Raw genomic sequence first — 24,309 nt, 5'->3', positions numbered from 1 at the left:
CCAAAGGTCACTGCTGCCTGGGAATGTTACCTTCCAAAGGTCACTGCTGCCTGGGAATGTTACCTGCCAGAGGGTCAGTGCTCTTGGGAGCGTTACCTGCAATCCTGTGGTTTGTCTAAGGATGCCAGGGGGATTCCATAACCAAAGGCAGCACAAGGCACTGTGTGGGCACCAGAGGGCAAAGGGTGAGGGCTGCCCTGCCCTGGCTGATCCCACTGGTTTGTGGAATGGAGGTGAGGAGTAGGAGGGGTTTGTAAAGGTTTCTCTTGATTAACTGGTAAGAAATGCAGTTATGATTAGCCGTGCACATGTGCAAACTAGTTGATAATTAACGGGGAATGCATTTATTATTCATTACACAAGTGTATGGACACATTTCTTTCTCAGATGCAAGTCTTCCAGGTAATGATGGCAGCATTCCCAGTTCTGTCCTTGGCTAAGCAGGAGTTGTCCAGACTAAAATACTGAACTGGTTTCTTTAAAAAAAACCCCAGCAAAGCCCACCCAACCCCCCCACCTTTCCCTGGTTCAGAGCAGCAGGGCAGGAGGGGTTCCATTCGGGGCATGTTCTGCATCCATCACGTACAAAGCTGTTCTGCAAAAAACCAGAACATTTCAGTATTTAATTTGCAGAACAGTGAAAACACACCCCACAGAGCCCAGTAAGAGCTTGGTTTTCACACCAAACACAGCGGCAGGAGATGAGGTGTTGGAAGAACCGTGCTGGACTCTGGAATTAAATGTGGGTTCTGTGATGGTGTTTGCACCCAGACCTCCTGAGTGGAACCCCAGCCATTAACCCGGGGTGTGTTTGTGCCGCTCTGTCCCGCAGTGAGGAGAGTTACACGGTGACGGAGCACTCGCTGCGGGAGCAGCTGGTGGTGCAGCCCTGCGAGGAGGAGCCCGGCTGCTCTCCCGGGAGGAACGCGGTGCTGCACTCGCGGGGCTCTGCCGCCCACCTCTTCAGGCTGCTGGTGCTCAGCAACCACGCGGGGGACAGGGTGGAGATGCTGCTGGGAGCAGAGACTCAGTGAGTAGGGGCTGCAGTAACGTCGGGTGCTGTCACAGCTGTGTCCGGTCCCTCACCCGGGTCAGGGCTGTCCCGCCGTGGCAGGACCGGGGCAGGAGTGTCCCAGGGCCCGGGGTGGGAGCGGGCAGACACTGAGCCCAGTCCCTGGCGCTGAGCTGTGGGTACCGACGGGGCTGCAGTGGGAGGAGGAGAGCTGTCCCTGCTGGGAGAGCCTGGTCCTTGTTCTCCTGGGCAGTGGGAGCAGCAACAACCAGGGTCCTGTTTGTGGGTGCCCGGCGTGGCTCTGAGGGCCATTAACTTCCACACGACCTCCCCAGCACTGAGAGAGTCTGTTTGTTCGGGGGAAGCTGGAGGCGGGACAGACACATGAAAGGGAGAGCTCCAGACATATATCCCTGGAAAAATTGATAGTTTTAGGTTTGCTTTCAAAGTTTAGAATAACCCTGAAAGAAACTAAAGATCATCAATGCTTTCTATGAAAGAACTCATTATGAAGGCAGCAGATGATTCAGACTTGTTTGAAAATGCGATTTTATTGGGGAAAAAATGCAGGACATTTTTAGTTGTCTGGGCTTTGGATGAAAAGACATTTTGTTCTTCAGATTTATTATTGATTTGTTCTGTACTGTTTGCAGTATAAATAGTAGATCATCACTCAGAGGAAGAGGCTGAAAAGAATTCCTGTATTTAAAAATTACCTATTTTTACAGTCTTATCTTGTACTTTGAGCAGGCTGGGAAGGGAATCTCCAAGGCCAAGCTGGGTGGGTCACAGTGCCTATGGAACAGGGTTTTGTGCAGGTAAAACTGAAATGTTTTCTCTGACACAAAGATTTCCAGCACAGTAGTTCAGTTTTGTCACATGACGTGGTGTGTGGCTCCCGAGGACAAAAGAAGCGGGGTTAGGTTAGACCTTTGTATCGCCCTGTCACTAAGGCACAAAATACACACACTGGTGATACACCCAGGTTACTCCCAGGTGCTGAGGAGATATGTGCTGACTCTGGAGGAAATAAGGGCAGTCTCAGTGCTGACACTCTCAGGACCATGATCTGGGACACGGGGCTCTGTTTGCTGCCTTGCAGGAGTGACAGAGCGCGGTGGATCACGGCGCTGGGGCAGGACAGCGACGGGCTGCACACGGACAGGACCAGTGAGTGACCCCTCGGGGCTGGGACTGCCCAGGGGAGGGGCACGGGGGAAGTGAAAAAGAAATGGTCTGTGTGCTTTAATGAGGTGCACTGCTCTGAGCTTGGTTTAACTGAGCCTGGCTTGTTCCTCCCCAGCTCTGGCTCAGGTGGAGATCATCAGGACATACACAGCCAAGCAGGCCGATGAACTGTCCCTCCAAGTGGCTGATGTCGTTCTGGTTTATCAAAAAGTGAATGATGGTGAGTGAAGGTTTGGCTGTCAGTCATAACCACCTCTGCAGAGGAACCAGCTGGAAAAAATTGGTTCCTAATAGCATGGACCTAAACTGAGAAAAGGTTCAGCTTCCAAGAAAAGCCTGGACATCTGGGTTCAGGTTTCTAAAGGACAGGCTCTGTTGGGCAGCAGATGAGCAGAGTATAACCAGCTGCAGAACGTGTGTGCTGCCTGGTTTTGACATGTCCACAAATAAGAAATTGCATTTATCTAAAAACGAGGAGCTCAGACACTCCAGTGAGTGCCAGGGTTGTCCACGAGAAGCATCCCCAGTCTGAGTAGTGCCATGGCCTGGGCTTCCCTGCCTGCTACAGGCACAGCTCTGGCTCAGGGGTTTGCTGAGGTTTTCCACAGCATCAAGCACCCCAAGATCAAAACTGGTTCTTGCCTGGACATGGCTATGACTCCACTGACAGCACCATGTGCTGGCTCAGGGAGGCAGGACACTGCCAGAACTTGAGAGAGAAATCCCAGCTGGATGTTACTCAGTGTTACGTATGAAATCCAAGATGCTGTCACTTGTGCTGCACTGCTCTCTTTAGATTGCAGTAATATTATAGTCATTATTGCAAATTATATTTTAATTACAGTATAAAAAAACTAGTGAAGTTGTGTAATACATTTTTTACATAGACTTTCTTCCCTAGTCTGCCTGTATAAAAAGCTGCCAAATCTCTCTTAGTCTGGTCCTTTATTCAGTGCCAAGGCAGGTGTATAAGGTGTGTGATGCCTGTGAGTGTCACCTCAGTGCAGGCCAGCCAGGTGTGACAGTGTTGTGGTGTCCCTGCTGTCCCTGCAGGCTGGTACGAGGGGGAGCGGCTGCGGGACGGGCAGCGGGGCTGGTTCCCCATGGAGTGTGCCAAGGAGATCACCTGCCGTGCCACCCTGGACAAGAACATGGAGCGCATGGGGCGCCTGCTGGGGCTGGAAACCAACGTGTAGCGTGGTCCTGTCCCCACACCATGCTCTGCACCCGCTGCTGGGGGCTCCCTGTGGGACAGGGGGGCACCGGAGCCCACACCCCCTTCACCAGAGCACTGATATTTGGATACTCGTGTCCGTCCTCACTTTGCCTTCCCAGAGCTCCGAACTGAAGCCTGGTTAGACCAGGAGCAGAGTGCAGCTCACAGCAGTGTCCTGGGAGCTCAGCTCTGCATTCTTCTCACTCGTGTTCCAGTTCTGGCTTCAGTTGTTCCGTCCCTGCCTCCTTCCGTTCTTGCTCCCTCCGTTTTTTCAGCATCCTGACTTGCTTTCCCCAGAGCTGCATAGGATAAAGGACAGCAGACATGGGCCCCATCCGTGGAGCTGGAGGTGAACAGCAGTGCTGGGGGTGTCCCAAGGAGCTGCACTGGGACAGTCCCAGTACCAGCCAGGGTGTTAATGGGATACTTCCCACTCATGTCAGAACCTGTGTGACCTGAACTAGAATAACCAGCTCTGTACTTCAGGAAGGCCAACCTACCTCTCCAGTGCAAATCCAGGGACAGCCCAGGCCTTGGCACAAGCAATGCTGGCAGAAGCTCCAGAAGAATCCAGAGCTGTGCCTCCAGCTGGAGTGATCTCTTAAGAAACACTGTCAGGCAGCTCAGACTGTCTCCTTTTAGTTCTGCAGTGCTGAAAGGATTTCTGAAAGCAAAACCAAGGTACCACACTCTGCAAAAGCAGGTGGTGCTGATGCATCTTGGCCCAGGTATTTTAGCAGAGGGTAACTGCTGGAAATGGGGCCGATTTGTTCCTGGTTTCCTCAGGTGTTTAACGAGCTCCTGTGCTTCAGTTACTGTTTCAGAGCAGGAGTTTGCTGGGCTGCAGGAACATGAAGTACTTTGGTCTGGGACTGGGGGGTTTCTGCTCTTCAGTACTGGAGATCAATTCTTTCCATGTTCTGCTGAACTCCGTTTACCTGCACCTTTATCATCCTGTGGGATCCACAGCAGAGGGAGAGTGAAGAGCTGCACAGTTTGGTTGAGGTGCCAGGTCTCCTCTCTGTTGTGGGCAGCGCCAGAGGAACAGCCTGGCAGGAGCTGTGCTGGTGCTGCCCCAGCTCACAGTGCCCTGCACACCCCAGTGCCCCTCCTGCTGTGAGAACGGGGCAGCCCGGGCTGAGCAGAGCTCAGGGGCTGAGCAGAGCTCAGGGGGACTGTGGGATGCAAACCCTCCCCCAGGTAAGGACCAGCTGCTGGCTCAGCAGCTCCATACTGCTCACTACAAACGAGGGGACAACTTGTAGTACCAGGGCTTGCTTCTTGTTGCCTTCCCCAGCCTCAGAACAGGGGCTGGAGGTTGTTTTATAGTCTGTAATGTGCTGATTTCATTGGTGAGTGAATTGGGTGTTTGTAAAGATGTCTGTCTCTAACAATTTAAACTGTATTAGGAAGGCAATAATTTTGTACAAAAGTACTTACCTGGATGGTCTGACAGTGGTTATACAGCCTTGTAAATTAATTTAAAAGAGAACTGATAAAATAGTAATGACAGAAACTGTAAATTGAACAAAGACTTATTTAACATAGTAAAAAGACTGCTACTGTTTTAACAAATTTATTGTATACAGGCAGATGTTTAACACATAACTGAATGTATAAATTCAGGCATTAATTTTATTCAGATTTTTTTAATACCTTGTATATATTTTTCATACCTAGTTTTTCCAAAATTGCTGTAATGTTTTTTAAAGACATTTTTCATTTTTCCTATCGTTGGACACAGTTCTTCAGGAATTAAAGACTTCTATGATTTTATAGGACAACAATCAATAAAATGCTTTTAAATCCTTACTAAAAAAAGCTTTGAATTTTTTTTAATGGCATTTCTTAAAATGCCAGTTGTTTAATGTCATTCCTGTCAAAGAAATCTCTTTGGGAAGCTGTCACATTTTAAATGTTCCTGTTCTGTAAAGATAAATAGCACCATCCTGTGTCCTACTTCTTCATCTGCCACAGATCCAATTTACCTGTGTGGCCTTGAAGCCATGGTGTAGAACACTGGCCTGGGAGAACAGATGATGGCTGAGACTAACAAGAAGCAGGAGATGGAAAACCAGCCTTCAGTTACCTCTGCTTTCTATAATTTGGCCACAGTTCAGGGGAAGGGAACTGCACCACTCACCTGGTCCAGCCACTGCAGGGCTGAGCCGGGGTTAAATCAGGTTCTCAAGGTGGCACTAATTACAATGCACACCTTACCTGGGGCTGGCACACAGAGGAGGGGGATTGCTCTACTATTGCTGCCTTGGACTTGCACTTTAAATTCCAGCATTGCTCAAAGAGATCTTAAAAATTTAAGACATAACAAGCAATTTATCTAAACATTTGTATAAACAAGTTTTCAAAACCTCAGGGGTTTGGGGTTGGTTTTTTTCCCTTGCAGCAACTGCACAGTATTTTCATTAGCAAAAAAAAAGTAATTTAGAGCAAGTTGGAGCTAAAAGATGAGCACTTCTAATTACAAAGAGTGTGATCCAAAAAACTCAGCACTTTCACACCCTGTGCACTCTGCACATGCACAGACACGCATGCTCTCCTGCATCTCCTTTTTAATTAGAGGTGGATTTGACACCAGTATCTCGTTTTCAATTAAGCACCCAGCAGTGACAGAATAGAGGTGGGAGTTTGTTACTCTAAAATTAAAACTCTCATTTTTGGAAGGCCTGGAATGTGCACCCCTTCCTTCTGACTTCTAGAGCCAGGTTTTAAGCAACTAAAATGCTTAAACCCCAGAATGCTCTCAGTTCCCTGAAGCAAAGTTGAGGTGCCCACGTGTGTCTGTGGGCTCCTGAGGGCCACCCAGCACCTGCTCAGAAATCCAGTGCCCACCTGACTCCAGCCTGTCTCAGCATCTCCGACTTGTGACACACATAAGGAACAGTTATAAATATTCTTTTTTGCTTCTTTATATCAGCCCTACAACATAATAAATATTTTTATCTGCTGAACTTTTAAGACATGCTGTAATGCAGTGCTGTTCTTGACTGCCATGGCAAGGAGTACATTTGTTCCTATTATGCAAAGCTAATTTGCTGAAAATAAAAAGGTAAAAATAGCACACTTTAGTCAACCTACACACCCTGACAGAGCGCAGCCTGTGCTCAGCATCACTCACAGGCACGTCCCTTACACTCTGGACCTGTATATTCTGTTCCTAAAGTAACACACGTAGGGAAAACAAGTGGACAGAACACAAGTGTTGGAAATAAATCTAGAATAAATTTTGACACCAAGATGGAGGAAGTCCAAGGATTTATCTGCTGTAGTCTGCAAATGATTTTTATCAAAACATACCTGAAATAATGGTATTTACATCACAAATCCAAACACAGCACCAGACATACTAGTGAGGAAAACTATCCCAGCACAAACCAGCTCACCTGGCATTAGGAACAGGCTCAAACTCGAAGAACAGAGGTTTCTGATGCTTGAAAAAGTACGTTAAGCTATGTTTCAAGCACAGTCAGCATCATTATTTAGACATTAGACACTTCCTAAGCACAGATGCAACTGCCCCAGCCCGTGACCCCTCAGGGGTGTCCCTTCTGGGGTGGCCCTTGGGCTGCCTGGCCCTGATCGTTCCAAATGCAGGGTTTGAGAGAACAGGCACCTTCCTTCAAACAACGCTGCCATTCTCACCCAGGCTCTGCTTTTGCTACCATTTCCTTTTGCTCTTTATGTTGTTAATTAAAAATTTAACCATCATTCAAGTACTGCAAAAACCATGGACAAGGAGAATAAAGCAGGTACCATGTGCCAGCCTGTATTTTCACAACTTTTAATCCAGCGCTGCCCGTAACAGCATTATCACCAACCTTTCATCAATAAATACAGTCTGCAGTGGAACCCTCTGCTGAGCTGTAGTTCCTGCCCCACATTCACACACTGATGCTGGGCACCCTGGTGTCACCAGCCCCTGCTGCGCTGCCCCTCAGCGCCGGGCGCCATTTTGTTCCCTCCTCCTTCCCTGTGTCACCATCTTGCTCCCTCCTCCCCAACACCGAAATCACACACTGGAATTCATTTCATTCCCTTTTCCACACAATTGTGTGGAAATCAGTAATTTAACCCCTATTTCCCCCCACTTTGATTCTGGGGCTCACCTCCAGCAGCACCATCGTTCCCTGCTCTCGGCGCAGCTTGTCTTCCACACCCCCCTCACGGCCCGGCTCTTCCACAGCTCTCAGAGCTCCCACAGCCCAGCTCTTCCACAGCCCTCACAACTCTCACGGCCTGGCTCTTCCACAGCCCTCATGGCCCGGCTCTTCCCCACTCCCTGCAGCCACCGGTGCTGCTTCTCCCTCCAACTCCCTCGCGCACCCAGAACCCCCAGGGCAGGATGTTCTTCCCCCTCCTTCATTATCTAAAACACCTGAGGGAAAAACGGTTGGTAGGAGGGAGGTTAAACTATGTATTGTTTTCAGCTGTGGGGGGAACCAATGAGCCTGACATCCTCCATCCCTTGTTAACCCAATGGGAGCACCTTCTAGTCACTAAGTTCGACTTATTTCTGTTTAAAAAAAAAAAAAAAATTAATTTCACCTGATCTGCTGTTTTCTTCAGGATAAAGTCCATAAATCCTCCCAAGCTTGATGATCCAAAGTCATTTTTGCACCGAAAAAATCCCCAAAACCCCAGAGAAGAGAGAAGAGTTATATTTCCAGGCAAATAAAAGGCAACACAGGAGCTTCGTTTCTTGAGGATAAACCTCAAAATCCTAAACAAGCTTTGTTATTCAAATGTTCTTCCGTAGCTGGAAATCATTCAAAACAGAATAACATTCGAAACATTGAGAACAGATGAAATAACACTTTAAAGAAAAGACTTTTAATGTAATAATATAACCCTTACATGGACTTTAAAAAAAGCAAACTAACAACCAAAAAACTCGAATGCAACGAACCTTAAAGCATATTCCACCATGCCTTTTATCTAACCATACTTCCTGTAAGCTGCAATTTCTGTCAGTAGTGAGGTTGGATGGGGACAGAAAGTGAATAAAGATTAATTGAATGGGATGAAAGGCAGAAGAAGAGAATATTTCTGAAGATTGTTTCCTCCCACAGTACAAATTTAACAAGTGTTTTCAAGTTTAGATTAATTAAGCTGTAATTACCTTCTGTGGAAGTGCTGGTGAGCAGACTGCTGCACAGCTGGAATAACACAGCCACTGTAATTACTCACCACTCCCAATTAAAAAAAAAAAAAAAGTCTTTTGAGATGTTTCTCCAGCAGCAAGAACAGTTTAGGTATTACTAAGCAGTATTTTAGCAGGCTTTTCAAATATCTCTTACCTGGTGGGTGAAAACCCAACAAAAACAGCTACGTCAGGACAAGAACCATACATGACCCAACACCGCCCTTCCCTCCCTTCAGGAGCTACACTGGACACAGAACACATGCATATACAGACACTGCCAACTATCCAAGGAACTGCTCTTCAGGATGAGGAAAACGCCAGCTTACCCTAGAGAAGTGTTTCCTCTAGCTAAAGAAACGCTATGATAAAAAAGGTGGCTCTGCTGTCTGCGTGGGGCAGCCCCGGTGTGTCAACTGCAGCGCTCGCCCTGGAAGCGCGGGGCGTAGTTGCGCAGCCCCTCGTTCTCCTGCGTGGTGATCAAGTCTATGATCGCTGTCAGCACGGCTGTGTCCCTGCATTTCGTGTCGTTCCAGTCCACGGGGTGCGGGTTTTCTATTTTCTCTTGTAGAAGATCATCAAGTTCTTGTCTTAGATTCTGGAAAGTGTTTGTTGTGGAAGGAAAAAAAAAGAAAAAAGGAAAGAGACAGGGAGTTAGAGCTACACACAACACTGCCACAGGAGTTCAGTCCCTCTGTTCTCCTGACCTTTACACCTGCTGTTCGCCCACCAGTCCATTTCCACATTGCTATTGCTGGGATCAAACACTGTCCCTCAAAAAACAGCAGCACTACCCTTCATGGCATATGTCCATCTCAGCCCACACATCCATTAGCTGACTATTTCAGGATTAAAAATCCTGGTTTAAAAAAAAAATAAATTAAATAACATTTAAAAAAAAAAGTCAGGTATGATTTCTGGGATCTAATATTAAACAGCTCTATTAGAACTCCTGCTAGCTGAGGAGCCCCATCCTCATGTTTCTATATCCATTTGGACACGTCATGGAATGACCACACAGCTTCTGCTGTGGAAAAGTTGATCTCTTTTGTTTTCTTTGTGTAGTTCACTGGGAATGCATTTCCACCATATCTCCCTGAGTGATGAATCCGTAGGCACACAGTAACAGCAAATCCAGAAATCCCCATGTACATTATTATTACCAAACATAGTCACCTTCACCAAGTGTGCTATTCTTGCTGGAGACTGGAAAACAATCCACTCATCCACAGCGATGGTGTCCTGGTCCTTATCCTTCTGGATGGATATATCCCCTCCAAAGAACAGAAGGCAGTACGGAGACACTTCTGTACAGTCATATAGGTAAATCTGCACGACAGCAAAGTTGGCTGATCACCCTCAAAACATCCTAAGGGCCACCAGTAACTCTTAATGAGACTCCTACAGAATTCCAGAACATCATGATTCAATCACAAATATGCAAGACGTATGAAGCAACTCAGTTCAAAAAAATTTACATAAAATCAGACTGAACGGGAGCAAAAATGGTCCCAAATACAGTCCTTCACAGTGGTGAAATCAAACCAGCTGCTCCACAACAATGGGAGGGGGGGATATTTCAGCATATTGATAAGTGTTAGACTAGATTAAAATGAAAAAAATAAATTCAAATAAAATTTACACCTGTTATCGCCAGAACTGTAAAAAAAAAAATCCAAGTCCTCCAAAAAAACCCCCAACCACTAAACCACAAAAGTTACTTATTTGTGGCACAATACCCCCATATCACAAAGAACATAACTGATGGTGTGTAAAAGAAATGGCCCAGGACAGGAAGGCTCCAGAACAAAGGCTGTTCACATCCCCTCTGAATCCTGATCCAACCTCATTTACAAAGGGATACCAAATTAACCTACACAAACATAACCCCTCACTTACACTGCTGGTCCTCATCTTCAGATGGTACACGAGCCAGTTGTAATGGAACTCGGTTTCCTCCACGTTAACTGATTTGGGGTGAATATTAACTGATCCATCTGTCTTGGTGCAAACTTTCACCCTGCAAAGAAAAAAAAAAAAAGTCTGATACTATAAGAAGTGATAAATCAACAGACCAGGATTTCTGTGCTCTATCTTGCCAAATAACCAGAAATGTCAGTGTCTGAACTGCTGCTGCAGAACACAGATGAGGGTAGGAGCCCTTTGGAGCAGTGCTACTGATATACTGGAACATTACCCATGGCACGATGAGGTCACACAAATAATTCCAATACCAACAGGTATCTAAATGTTAAGAGATCAACAATCCACGCTCTCACCTGCCCTTCTCAAAGGAGTAACCCACAAGCATGACCTGAGCTATAAAGTCAGATTCATTCCTGCACCTGAGCCACTGCTTCACCTTTCCAAACCACCCGAGGCACAAATCACCCCCAACACAAACCAACATTAAACCAAGCCCTCACATTTTTCTCTTTTTGCTGAAGCTGGGCCGGATCTTTGCCACTTTGGGATAGAGGCCAGCACAGATGACAGCTTTGAGCAGCTTCTCGTTATCTGTAGGAGACAGGGCAGTCAATCAGGCAGTTCTGCAAGCTGAGGCTCCAGCCCTCAGAAAGGCTCCATGTCCCTGCACAGTTACCCGAGTTGGTGTTAGATTTGGGATCCTTGGGGTCTCTGCTGCTCACAAACCCAGCTGCGAGGAGGTGCTCAGCAAACTGCCCCTTCATGTTGTGCAGCATCTAGGAGAGAACAGCCATGGCCCCAGAATGGTGCTGAGCAGAGCCCTGCTGGGCCCCACAGCCCACGGTTCAACCTGCCAGGGGCTGTTACCTGCAGGGTGTTGGAGGACAGGAAATACTCCCAGCAATAGTCCTTCTCGGTCCTGAAGCCACGACGCCGAGTCTCTTCCCAGCCCTAGGCATTAAACCCATAGTTCCAGGGGGTTTGTAAGGGAAATACACCACAAAATTAAGGCCAGCAAAAACTGGAGGTGAACAAACAAAGCAGTTACATCCTTCCCTCCAAGAGAGAAAGTAAATCCTTGGATCTCTTGTTTATGTGTACACAGCATAGAGCAGAAAAACACAACTTCATGTTTTGAATCAAAAACTTTTGGTTTTCATGGGGAGCAGTGAAATCTGGCTACATTTGCCACAGCATCATTTGTTGTTATTAACAGTCCTGGGCAGAAACTGCATTTTCCAGGCCATTTATTTCCTTCTCTTCTCAACCCGACAAAACACAGCTCAATCTTTAACACTTCTAAAGTCAGCTCTGGCCTCTCATAGAGGCCAGAAGGATAAGAATGAACAACTTCAGCAAGGTAAACTATAAGATTAAGTTTTCTAAGTCTCTTTCACAGACTTATCCACCAGAAATTGAGGTGTTTGAGCCTGGAGACAAGATTCCTCAACACTAGAAGGGTGACAATCAGTTTGGTTTTATGTTTCTGTAGAAGCCAAGTAAGAAATCCTACAGAGCACAAACTGATCAACTTTTTCCTTAGGATCAACTATATTACCCGAATTAAAGTTCTAGAAGAAAAAAACCCCATTAAAATGTGCTTACAGTGAAAGCATTCACCACAGTCAGGTGGTCGCTTTTCGTGTTCTTTGACAGCTCCTTTCTTCTTGCATCTGCCACTTTCTCTTTGCCCTAAAAATCAGAATATCCAGCCTGACACAATAGTTCTCTTTTCCTAATTAAGGTACATTGATACAGCAATACTTCATATGCAACTGGTATGAAAATTACAGCTGCTTCCAATAATCTGGAGGCAAAGGTAATAATTTGTAGTATGTGATGGCAATCTTACTAATAAAAATGTAATTAACAGGAAAATCAGATTAAAGTGCTTTTAAACTATAGCATTTCAGTAAGCCCCACTCATTGTAATTCCCCTTTACCAGAGGGATGACAAAGGGGTCCTTGAAGCTGAGGCTGGCTGCAATGGTGAGCACGGGGTCCAGGCAGCAGAACAAGGCTCCAAAGAGGATCATCTTCCCAATGTGGGGCTCCACTGGCAGCCGTGCAAGGTGGACACCCAGGGGAGTCAGCTCCTCCTGCCTGTCCAGAGCATTCTGCCAGGAGAGGGGAAAAAGGAAAGAACAAACACATCGTGTGAAATGGGGAGGATTTCCTTGGAAGAGCCACCAGCACGCTCCTATCACCCACTAGTACCTAAATCAGAGGGTTCAACTTATGGCTACAACTCATCTGTGCAAATAACACCAGGGCAAGGAGTCAGCAGAACAAATGTGTCGTTAATCTCTCCTTCTCCAGCACCAGAGGGCCAATGACACACAAGACCTTACTCCCATACCCCTGATCTGCCCAGGAGGGCTGGGGCTGCAGGGCTGAGCAGGGCAGTGCAGAGCAGACAGGGAGAGCAATGTCTGCAGGGAACTGAAGAGCAGGGTCCATGTGTCTGGTTTGAGTCATTCAGAAAGTGCCCCAGCACAGCTGTGCAGCCCATAACCATCCTGGGTGATGGGAATTTGCTCCCTCTGTGCAGTGAGGACACATCAGGGCTCCACACAAAAGGAAGGGGTGCAATGTCCAGGCCTGTGCAGCCAGACCTGTCTGGTAACACACATGTAACATGGTTCTACACAGGTCATTCCCTGTATATGAAACAACACTTTACCAGCTCCATGAGGTGATTTATGGCCAACATGACAGCATCACGAGATGGTGGGTCCATTAGTTTGCTCAGAAAATAGGCAATTCCACCAAGCTTCAGGATCTGCAAGAAAAAACAACAAAAGCCTACAGCAACCAGAAAAGATGGTTACCTAAAATCAGCCAGCAGTAACCTCATAACTGAAATAGTGTGACTAACTCACAGCTTGAGTTAGAATTTCTTTAATTAAGAACTAAGGGAAAAAATGTATTAATGATGAAATTTGAAACAGAAGGATCTATTCTTCATTCAGTTCACATACACGTGGCACTCCTTCTGCTTGCATGAGGAATTCAATACAAACTGCCCAAAAGGGAAGTTTGTGTCAGTTCTAATACCACTTTGTAGTAAAATTCTTTTAAGACATCACACCCCTGACTCACTGGCATTCTCACTGAATCTCCTCTGATTGAATGACATTTGGGGGAAAGCACAGTCTAGACTTCACCTTCTATTGACACCAGACAACCCTGTTTCCCTGGGTTTGATGCACCCAGGTACAAGTGTGCTTTTCCAAAAGGTGCTGTGATTATTGCCTAAATACTCTGCATTTCTGGTGTAACAGAAATTTCACCTGACAATCTTAGGCTCACAGTTGCGTTAAATTATTCTCTCCACCTCTTATTCCAATGGAAAAGTAGATGACAAATATGTTTGAAGAGTCCTGTTTACCTTGATTTGTAAGCAGAGTTCCTCCAAGGGTGTCCTCAGGATCTCTGGTAACTGATAATCATCCAGCAGGCTGGCACGCAGCCCGTTGTACAGATGGTAACAGTGGCCTGGCTGAACTCTGCAGTGATTTCAACAAACAACTGCTTTGGCTTCGGTTGTTTTTTTGCTTTTTTCTATGAAACTGTGACATTATAATTGTGTTTGTTTACAAACAGCTTTCCAAAACACCTAAAGGAGTTAGAACTGAAGTGTATCCAATTGTAAAAGCCATTTCAGCCTTCTGAAACACAGACCCATCAGCAGCAAAAAGGTATGGAGAGCACAGAAATTAATTTTTAAGCCATTTTCACTTGAATGGATCAGCCTCATAAATCAGGTGTGAAGGTAAACAGTTCCAACAAAAATTAAAATAAAATACGGGACTTATTCTTCTGTAGGGGGGGAAACTCAGGACTCAAATGCAGCACAGGTGACCTCAGCTTCCCAGAAGGACAAGGGAACCACTGCTTCCCCAGGAAGGAGGCAGCTGTGCCAGCCCCTGCTGCTGGGCATGGCAGGAACAAAGCCCCAGCATGTGCTCCAGGACTGATGGAAACCTCCCCATCCCAACCCCACCTCCCCATCCCCACTGCTCTTACCTTCCTGCCCGACCCTTCCTCTGCTTGGCATTGGCTTTGCTCACCCACTCTGCTGCCATGGTGCTGATGTTGTTCTGGGTGTCAAAGTGAGTCTCCTTTATTTTGCCCCCATCTATCACAAACACGACGTCATCAATTGTGATGCTGGTGGAAAAAAAACAGAAAAAATTCAACTCTTCATCTCTGCAAGCTTGACCTAGGACTGGAAAGGGGTTTGGCTTCTCTTTATCCCTTCCCAAATTGTGAGCAAGCAATTAAAACCTCTGTGTTTGGAATGTCATTAAGAATTGCATCACTAGAGTTCAAGACAGGGCTGATTTATTCTGCTGGGTCTGGCAGAAGCCCCCACATGAGTTCTGAAGGTGCACAGAGGATGAGAAGTTCAGATTATCTTGTACAAAGGCAAGTCAATATAGTAATTGTTTAGTATTCCTATAGTTTAATTGTTCAAAACAACTGAATTGGTCTGTTTAAAACAATTCTAGGAAAACTCTGTTTAGTCTATAAACATTTCTAAAGATAGTGTTATAAATGAATGGCACAAACACAGGAACATGTATTTTTGGAAACATCAAACAGGTTTATACTTTAAATTACCGCTTTCCTTTGTTTTGATAAATATACAGCTTTTCTGGGTGTGTACAGCCAGGTATTTACCTGGTCTCTGCAATGTTGGTTGCAATCACGATTTTCCTTACTCCTGGTGGGGTCTTCTTAAACACCTGTAATCAGCCAGGGCCCATTTATATGTTTGCCAAAACCAAACATGTGCTTCATTCTTTTTTTTTTTTTTTGCAGTTGTGAAATATCACAATAAAAGAGCAGCATACCTGAGTCTGGTTAACAGTAGGCATCAGTGAATGCAAAGGTATGATAATAAACCTATCTGGAAGTTAAAAATCAGTAAAAGATATGGTGTAAGCACAGAAACTTTAACTTTACAGGAAAATCAATCATGCAGAATAGAGAAAATAGGCTGCAAGTCAGGCTACTGTTTCTTGCTCTGATTTCACAGATACTTGTATCATAATGGCAAATTCTAAAGTAAAAAGGTATAAAGGACTTTTTTATGATGCTACGATGACATGACAAGTTCAATAAAATATATAAAGTTATGTACAGTAATTTATATTTATTTTTAGACTCTCAAATTATTCAATAATTGCTCAAGTTTAACACATAAACTGACACAATCTTTCAATAAACTGAAATTCTGTATCTATGGACTGTACACACCACATACTGCAAGGCAATATGTGAATAGTGAAGAGCCCAGCTAAGAGAGGTTAGATGGGAAGATGAGACAGGCCAAAGGAGAAGTTAAAGTGTATCAGACAGGCACAGATACTTTAGTGCCCATAACAAAGCTCAGATAAACAGGCTGGAGGGAGCTCTCAGCAAAGCAGGGGCCGGAGCTGCTGGAGGACCAAGGGTAGAGGAAACACAGAGAATGGAGTTTAGTTTGGGAGGGGGGTTCTCACAGCCACAGGAAAGGACAGCAGGAAGGAGATGCAGGTCAGGCTGTTTTTCAGATTTTCACTCCCACACTGAGGAAAATGAGTTGTTGTCATTAGCAGATGAAGGACACTACAGAAATACAAAAACTGCTGAACACTGCAATTATTTTGAGGAGAGATGAGCTAAAATGAATCCAGTGCAACAGCAACAATTCCACGCAAAAATAGTCTGCCAATAATGCTACTGCTACAGTTCCCATGAAAATGTTGGGTTTACCTGACTTAAACATGACTTGTGACATCAAGAGATCGTGCAGAGTGCTGATGTTGTCCCAGCCTGGCAGAAACACCAGAATTGCACCATCCTACACGGAAAAGAGGGAGAGAAGGAAGAGAGGTCAGAACACACCACCCACTGTGCAGAGAGTCAGCTACTGATACACCTGCTGGACCTGTGAGATCTGAAACCTCACTGACTCCCATTTGGAACAGTTTAACAATTTTTTTTTCTATAAAAGAGCCAGCTACATGTATTTATCCGAACGTAAGAAGTAAAAATCGGATTTTAAATGTTTTCCCCTGCAGTGTTTTAAACACAGCCATGTCAACACTAGAATTTAAGGTGCAAGTAAAAGAGAGGAACTACTGTGTAATTTTCAAGACAGAAAGAACAAAAAACAAAGCCATCCTCATTATCCACAGTTTTAATGATCTATTAACTGAAACATTAAATTACTTGATATTTTTAATAATATAGGTATGAGGCAGTGAACACACCTCTGAGTACGGCTCTTGCCCTCTCCCTCCCAGTGCAGAGGAACTAGGGATGGAGATTTAGTCGTACACTAAAATGGCCTTCAGAGTTTTCTACAGCTGTTTCACTAAATGTAACTGTTACTACAAACTGCAAAGACTACTTCCTTTGACAAGTACATAGTCACAGAAAGAACTAAAAGTTAAATTTAATTTGTAATTACATTATTTTCCATCAACTAACTAAGGTGTACACTTAATTTGAAGGCTTATTTAAATGCTTAGCCAAAAGAAAAAAATGCAGCAACCCAAATTCAAATAGCACCCAAACCTTCAGCTCTCTCCCCCATTTTATGTACGAGACAATTCTTGCTGTCACTGAAAGAATTCAGGCTCTTTTTTCCCCTTGCTCAGAAGGGACTATGGATGAGCATATCCAGTGTATTTATAAGTTCTCCAAGTTTCTCATGTACACAGCTCTCAGTAACACACACAACCCCTGCTCATGAAAATGCTCCCCTCTGAACATGGATTCCATCCCACCATATCAATGAGCACTGGAATGAACCTCAGGGCTTAAGAAGTCAGTAGATATTTAAAACTGTTCAATTACTTCTCAGGAGAGCAAACCAAAAACCGTCTCTCCTTTCTCTGTGTGTGATAAGCCAAAGTAAGCCCTGGCTCTGACACTGTGACATGCCTGGGCCCAGCCCAGTGCCACCACCAGAGTGGTGACAGTGACAGGGCTGTACCTCCTCTTCCAGCACGATGTGTCTGATCAGAGCTGCTATGAGGTCAAGGTCCACCTTGTCATCATCCATCATTTCCAGGGCATCAATAGTGCTTGCTGAATACCTGCAGCAGGGAAAGCACAGACACTGGTGACCTGGAACACGCAGAGCCACGTGCTCCTGTTCCTGCTGTCAGGTCTCAGTCACACAGGCATTAACCCACCTCTGAGCAGTTTGGTTCTGTGATCAATTCCTGCCCCTCTACACTTAGTTCAGTGTGATTATTGACAGTTTAAGAATTGCCATGTCATGACTGAACTGCCTTTGAAACACTTTGATCATACGTCTCCTCCTCCTGGATTGGCCAGGGACTAACAATCTGCATTTAGGTAACAAATTTAAATTTAACCTGAACAACTGACTCTCACAGTCTGCACAAGCAAAGGGAGCTAATTCTGATAGCTCAAAGGCACTTCCCTGGTTGCCAGGAATTCCATCATCGTTTTCCCCAGCAGCAGCTGCCCCACCATTACTAAAGCCCAGCAATACAATACAGCACCAATTTATGGTTAGGAACTGCCTGAAAACCTAAAGTAAAGGAGTAACCTGGGCCTACCTGCCCCTGAGCTGCCTGAGGTACTCGGGCCATCGCTCCCGGTAGATCTCCTCCTTCTCCTCCTTGTCGGGCCGGCTCACGTGGCCCTGCAGGAATCCCCTCTTCCAGCGCGGCCGCCGCTCCATGCTCTCGGGGCTGTACCTGGCATTGGGGACACACACAGCTGCACTGCCTGGCAATGGGGACAGACACAGCCACACTGGCCCTGTAGGGACTGCAACTGCACTGCCTGGCAATGGGGACAGACACAGCCACACTGGCCCTGCAGGGACTGCAACTGCACTGCACTTGTGCTTCAGCCACACCACGGAGGGGAGGCTCTTCAGGTTTTTCTGAGGCAGAAATCCTCCTTACAGGAACAGGCACCAACCCCAGCAAACATGGGAACGGGCAGAGCAAGAGTCTCAACAGCCACAAAGATGGGCTTGATTTAGAGGCCTGAAACCCACCACACCAAAAGACAGACAAAGTTGTGTTCCCCCTCAAGCCAACAATTCCATGTGCCATCTGTAATTACTGTACAAGCTATGAGACTTCTCTTGGAAGGTTTTCTGTTCAAAAATACAAGCAATTCTTTTTTATTCCCAGTAGTCTTTGAACATATATGCTAAGCCAACCCCTCCCCAAAATACTCTCTGAAATGATGTTCAGAAAACCCACTTACCTCAACTTCTCAATTACATCTTCCAGCAGATATTCCACCACTGGGAAAGTGAACCCCGGGATGTGAATCATTGGACAATGATCTGTGGGGGAAGGCATAACTCAGCTTTAAAACCACCAATGAAACACTGCACTGAAGTAATAGAGGCAATAAATTCTTCCCTATTTCTGCAATAGAGCTGCCATGTCTGTGTGGTTTTGCTGATTATTTATTTTCAAATTCCCGACGAATACACCAAATTCACCCCTAAGTGAAGCTGTTGAGTTAAAAAGCACAGGCAGCAAGCAGTGTATTGTACACCAGCATGTTCCCCTGGTTCCAGCCAGAGGATAAAGCTGGGAGACTGAACAACTAACAGTTCAATCTGGTTGCCCACTCACACCAAGAATTCTAAAATGTGGTAAATATGACTAAATATTTAACAGGAAAATGCTCCATGGATTCTACTTCTATAGCACGTCTGAAGAGCAAAAACAGAAGCAACACATGCTCATGATGAGATAAAACAGAGAATCAGCATCTCCAGCAGCTGCCAACTCTTTGGAAAACTGAAGTAATTTCCTCTTTTGATAAAAATCAATTCTATAATTTAAGAACTGCATTTTACTGTAGAAGACTAAATTACTTAAGAGGAACATTTCTAGGAAGCATTTAACCTACCAAAGTACTCGGAAAACTTCTCTGCATTTAGAGTAGCACTCATTAGTATGACTTTCAGATCCAGTCGAATATTTAGCAGATCTTTAATAATGCTCATTAAAACATCTGACTGAAGATTTCTTTCATGGATTTCATCAAGGACTACGTGACTGATGCTGGACAAGTGCCTAAAACAGAAGAGGAGGAATTTAAACAGTTGTTTTTAGCAAAATGAAAGAACAGAGTCAGGACTCCTCTCATCACTGCATTCAGTTTCTCATCAAACAGGGACACTCACTTGTCCGACTGGAGCCACTGGAGGACAATTCCCGTGGTACAGTACAAAATTGAACCTTGTTTCCTCGGCAACCGACTGAAAGAGACACAATAAGAACTCCTCAGTTCTCTTCTGTATTTCACAAAACACTTCAAAAGCTTAAGATCCAGGTGCAGATGCCAGTACAGACATGCTGAAGGTGCCTCACTGACTCGCTCACAGCTCAAGGGGAGGAACAGGAATCAGGCCACAGCTGCATCCCTTTGGGGAAGGGGAAGGAGCCAGGGGTCTGCCAGAGGCCCTGACATCCTTTATCATCACCTGCACAGTGCAGTGCTGACCCCACTGCTGCAGCTGCCCAGGCTCAGCACACAGGGCACTCAGGCACAGCAGTGGGACAGCCCTCACTGAGCACTGGAGAGAAAGAGCAGGGAGGCTCTCTAAGCTCCAGCTGAAATGCTGGCAGGGCTGAGCTGTCCTCTCTCACCAGCAGTTTTGTTTCAACAATAAAGGTTCCACTATTTGCTGGTAACATTTCAGGTACCTTTTAAAACTACAGCTGACTCCAAATGTAAGAGCTTTTGCTCCATGAACTCCTGTCAATGCATCTATTACCTGATCCCAGGGAATTAGTCCATAGGTAAGTGTAGCAATTACATACTTTCCCACAGAAATATGGCTCAGATCATTCTCTCCTTTAGGATTTCCATTTTGCCTTGCAATTCCTGGATTAGGGACATCACTGTTAGTTCTATCAACAGCAGAACCTTTTAGAAGATCTGAAAAAAGGGCCTACTAGACAAAGCACAAATTGGTGCTGGTCGCTGTCACACACTGCATAAAACACAGCAACTGCATTCAAACTCTTTGCTAAAACTGAAAAACCTCATTCCCTACCCCAGCTACTCACAAGAATTCCTTCTGGAGAAAATATCAGCAGGAGAGCAGCTGTTTAAGGACTGCTTTTCAAACTGTCTCTTTTGTGTAACAATAGCTGGTACTTCCCACAAGAGCAGCCCCAGGAGCCACTCACCTCTGCAGGCGGATCTGGTACCCCGTGCTCTTGCCACTGCCACAGGCCTCTGCCCTCTCAGCAGCCACCCTCTCAGCCACCTGGGGAAAACAGAGAAAACTCTGAGAAATCCCACAGGCTGATCTGTGACTGAGACACTCATCAGCAAGAAATACCTGGAACTGAGAAATTCTGTAAATAACACAAAACACCCTGAAAACCACTTTTTCTCCTCCCCTGAGAACAGTGATTCCTGTCAGCAACTCACAGGCAGGTTTGTTGTCCCAGGACAGACCTGAGAGGAACACAACCACATCCCCTTCAGCAGGGTGAGCTTTCCCTCAGGGTAAAGCAAGGGTCTCTCATCACTTGACACTGAACTAGCAAGAAGAGTAATTACTGAGCACTTGAAAGCCAAACTCTTTCCTGTCATTAATCCACCTCTAGAGGGCCTGACACAGCATTAGTTTTTATCGTAATTCACATTTGCACTGCAAAATCCATTAAAATCCCAGATATAACCCATGGCTAAACTCTGAGAACGAGCCTGCAGTGCCAGTACTCAAACCCCCAACCAACACCCGTGAAATATCAAATCAGTGCACAGGAACAAAATCGTGGCCTGCAACAGAACCTCAGACAACTGAGAAGGAACACAGAGAGAGCTCAGATTCACGGGGAAACCCCCCCAGGAAGCGAGTTTGCTGAGGGCACTCACGGAGATGGCGCTGATCCTCCTGGGCTGGGTGCAGACGATCCGGCACGTGGAGCCCTTCCCGCGCTCGATGTGGTCGTCCAGGATGAACTGGGTCACCTGGGTCGTCTTCCCACAGCCCGTCTCCCCACTGATCACAGTCACACGGTTGTTGTTGATCAGGTTCACGAGCTCCTGGTTCCACAGAGAACACGTTCACTGAGTTACTGTTCGAATCAGATTTTAGAGGGTTTTGACCATTCTCTGCTTCCGTGCAGTGACCCTTGAGCAGAGTCACAGCAGCTGAAGAACACTCAGCTGTCTGTCACAACACTGCAACTGAAGTTTAGTTCAAACCTCACAGGAGGTGCTCATTTGCACTTTCCATGCGTGGGGCTTAAAGCACATCCAACCTGAGCACTGGCTTTAAATCTTTAAATCTCGTATGAAAACAACATGAAAGGACTAAAGAAAAGAGTATACACTTTTAAGTTCTCTGCCTCCTGCTTGCCTCCTGTACGTCTCTGGGGACTAAAAACTACCATTTACCCTGTTGGCCTCCAAGACTGCATGAACTGAAGGTTTTTAGCACAGTATTTTAATGTATCTTGTACCACCAGGAAAAGCTTCCCAGCCCCTACCTCCCAAACCCAAGGATTGTCAAGGGCATTATGACAATTTTAGGAAACAAACACTAACAGAAAGGACATTATGGCAAATAGATGAATTTCAGGAAAAGCTCACTAATCATTCACTGAACCTGCAAAAGCAAACCTATCAGAATACTCACTTTCTACTTCATACAAGGGGCACCAAATGAAAAATTAACACCAATTAATAACAGCCCGTACTGTCACTGATGTTATCCTGTCACTGGGAAACTAATGGCAGTCAGAGCCAGCAGTACAGCCACTATTTTACAACACAGCAGCAGAAACACGTATTCTCTGTAGTTAAACACACACCTACCTCTCTCATGCCATAGGAGGGGAGTTTCTCTCGAAACCTCTGGGGAACAGAAAATAAAAGTATCTTTAAACACCTCTTTAACTGAAGCAACGTAACAGATTCCATCTATAACCCAGGCTAAACTGCAAAATAATGACAAACTCCTCAGCAATACTTATATAAACCCAGACCCACGGGGAATAACTTTATTTCCACGTGTGCTTTCAGTTTCATTAAATTTAGCAAAATGATCTAAACCCAGTAGTTCAGCACATGTTGAGGTAGGCACACACAGCTGCAAGAGCAGGGCCTGGTACTGAAGGGAGAACTGGTGTTCATGGCAACTGTTTTACTTCACAGTTTTCTATACATGGATGTTAAAATAACATAAACTCTGTTTCTAAGAAGCAGATTCCTTCAGAGCCCATTGCTGTGCTTTCAGTTTTAGACATAAGTGCAGGGACACAATTCATAAAAAGAAACAAAAACCCAGCCAATAAAACAATGTGTCAGCTTTGAATTATAGATTCTAACTGTCCCTGAAATTGGTAATTTCACATTTTTAATCACTGTCTTATCAACAGGCACTTATAAAATTCGGAAGGCAATTTTTAACAAAAGTAACATCATGACAACTTCCTAGTAAATAAACTGCAAGCAGGTACATTTGCAGGTCGGTTTAATTGAAAAAAAAAATCAAACAAAAAGTACCTGCATTTCAACATATCTGGGATCAGATCTCTTCTTCCTTAAGTCTTCTTTAAGCTGCTCATCTAAATCAGTATCCTGCTCATTTTTTTCAAAGAGATATTCCACATCCCGATCCAGGGATGTTTTTTCCAAGGCCGGTCTCCGTCTTACAGGAGCCTTTTCAGCATCTGGTTTCACCTTCACAGGTTGTTCTGTAGGGCTGGAATCAGAGAACAGAAACCTCAGAGATGATCCCAGCTAAGCCTGGCCACGTGCAGGGAGCCACTACAGGAACACATGAACTTGGGGTTGAGATGTTTCATCCATCAGTCAATGAACCACCAGCCCGCAGCAATACAGAATCATGGAATGGTTTGGGGTGGAAGGACCTTAAAGCCCATCCAGCCCCACCCTGCCATGGGCAGGGACACCTCCCACTAGTCCAGGTTGTTCCAAACCCCATCCAACCTGGCCTTGGACACTCCAGGGATCCAGGGGCAGCCACAGTTTCTCTGTGCAGCCTGTCATTATGGTGCATGCCTGGGAACCAATTAAAGTCTGAAATTATGAGCCACCAAAAACTTTACATCAGTTATCTAGAAAAGTAACATGTTCTTCTGTACTAAAAGAAGCCACCAAGCAAGAAAAAATTTTCAGAAAATTACTGCTTGACCCAGCACCCTGTAACTGTAATTGGCTCCTCCATGCCCTCATTTCAGCACACCTGCCCAGTTCTCCATCACTCGAAATCCTTAGCGAGTTCAGAACACACCTTGCTCCACAGAGGGGGAGAAAAGACTCCAAAACTGCACAATAACTGAAAATACAACTCAAATGCCACCTCTGGAAGAGTAACTCCAGAGACCAGGGAAGCTTAAAAGTCCCATATATGCATCCTAAGTAGGGCTTGAGATCAGTTACAAGATGTTATGATTTTAAGTAAAAATGTTACACCCGAAGCTCAGCAATGATGGAAGAGAGTTTTACAGCAATGGCTACAGCCATTTCAGTGTGACAACACAGGTGGACAAACCTGTTAAGTCAACTCACTCACTAAAGGTAAATACCTTCTGGCACATCTTCCTGCCAGTCTGTGGGAAGTTTAAAAGAACCAGTGTCTCTTTACCTTTCCTCATCCCCGGACCACCAGGACATGGATTCTTGCTCTTTGTCGTTCTTAGCCTGGACGGAATTCAGGAGCTGCACGATCTGCTCTTCCCTGCGCTCGTCCATGCGCACGACGGCTCTCTGTGGGAACAGCACAGCCTGCCAGGGGTGTGGGGCACGGACAGGGATCAC

General features: G+C 45.5%; 2 protein-coding genes across 3 annotated transcripts in view; one reads left to right on the top strand and one right to left on the bottom strand.

The window, feature by feature from the left end:
• ARHGEF26 (Rho guanine nucleotide exchange factor 26) overlaps window positions 1-5,410 on the top strand; it is a 33,057-nt gene extending 27,647 nt beyond the window's left edge. For both annotated transcript variants that reach the window (XM_027647584.1, XM_027647585.1), the window contains exons 12-15: window positions 833-1,030; window positions 2,115-2,182; window positions 2,316-2,420; window positions 3,254-5,410. In XM_027647584.1, the coding sequence (XP_027503385.1) occupies window positions 833-1,030; window positions 2,115-2,182; window positions 2,316-2,420; window positions 3,254-3,396 (514 nt within the window). In that variant the 3' untranslated portion in view covers window positions 3,397-5,410. The remainder of the gene's footprint in view (window positions 1-832; window positions 1,031-2,114; window positions 2,183-2,315; window positions 2,421-3,253) is intronic.
• Window positions 5,411-8,076: 2,666 nt separating this feature from the next.
• DHX36 (DEAH-box helicase 36) overlaps window positions 8,077-24,309 on the bottom strand; it is a 22,391-nt gene continuing 6,158 nt past the window's right edge. Inside the window, exons 2-25 of the mRNA XM_027647583.1 lie at window positions 24,137-24,258; window positions 23,032-23,230; window positions 22,342-22,380; window positions 21,397-21,567; window positions 20,700-20,779; window positions 19,688-19,762; window positions 19,411-19,577; window positions 18,751-18,832; window positions 18,087-18,227; window positions 17,492-17,594; window positions 16,264-16,351; window positions 15,360-15,415; window positions 15,187-15,251; window positions 14,530-14,673; window positions 13,892-14,009; window positions 13,184-13,282; window positions 12,444-12,617; window positions 12,106-12,192; window positions 11,368-11,451; window positions 11,177-11,276; window positions 11,001-11,091; window positions 10,474-10,594; window positions 9,751-9,903; window positions 8,077-9,172 (exon numbers count right to left, since the gene is read on the bottom strand). Coding sequence (XP_027503384.1) covers window positions 8,987-9,172; window positions 9,751-9,903; window positions 10,474-10,594; window positions 11,001-11,091; window positions 11,177-11,276; window positions 11,368-11,451; window positions 12,106-12,192; window positions 12,444-12,617; window positions 13,184-13,282; window positions 13,892-14,009; window positions 14,530-14,673; window positions 15,187-15,251; window positions 15,360-15,415; window positions 16,264-16,351; window positions 17,492-17,594; window positions 18,087-18,227; window positions 18,751-18,832; window positions 19,411-19,577; window positions 19,688-19,762; window positions 20,700-20,779; window positions 21,397-21,567; window positions 22,342-22,380; window positions 23,032-23,230; window positions 24,137-24,243 — 2,730 coding nt within the window. The 5' untranslated portion in view covers window positions 24,244-24,258 and the 3' untranslated portion in view covers window positions 8,077-8,986. The remainder of the gene's footprint in view (window positions 9,173-9,750; window positions 9,904-10,473; window positions 10,595-11,000; window positions 11,092-11,176; window positions 11,277-11,367; window positions 11,452-12,105; window positions 12,193-12,443; window positions 12,618-13,183; window positions 13,283-13,891; window positions 14,010-14,529; window positions 14,674-15,186; window positions 15,252-15,359; window positions 15,416-16,263; window positions 16,352-17,491; window positions 17,595-18,086; window positions 18,228-18,750; window positions 18,833-19,410; window positions 19,578-19,687; window positions 19,763-20,699; window positions 20,780-21,396; window positions 21,568-22,341; window positions 22,381-23,031; window positions 23,231-24,136; window positions 24,259-24,309) is intronic.

This window comes from Corapipo altera, unplaced genomic scaffold, assembly GCF_003945725.1.
Source record: "Corapipo altera isolate COAL_440 unplaced genomic scaffold, ASM394572v1 113, whole genome shotgun sequence".
In the NCBI taxonomy this organism is placed as follows: Eukaryota; Metazoa; Chordata; class Aves; order Passeriformes; family Pipridae; genus Corapipo; species Corapipo altera.
Note: the sequence above shows the minus strand (reverse complement) of the source record. Positions and strands in the feature narration are given on the sequence as shown.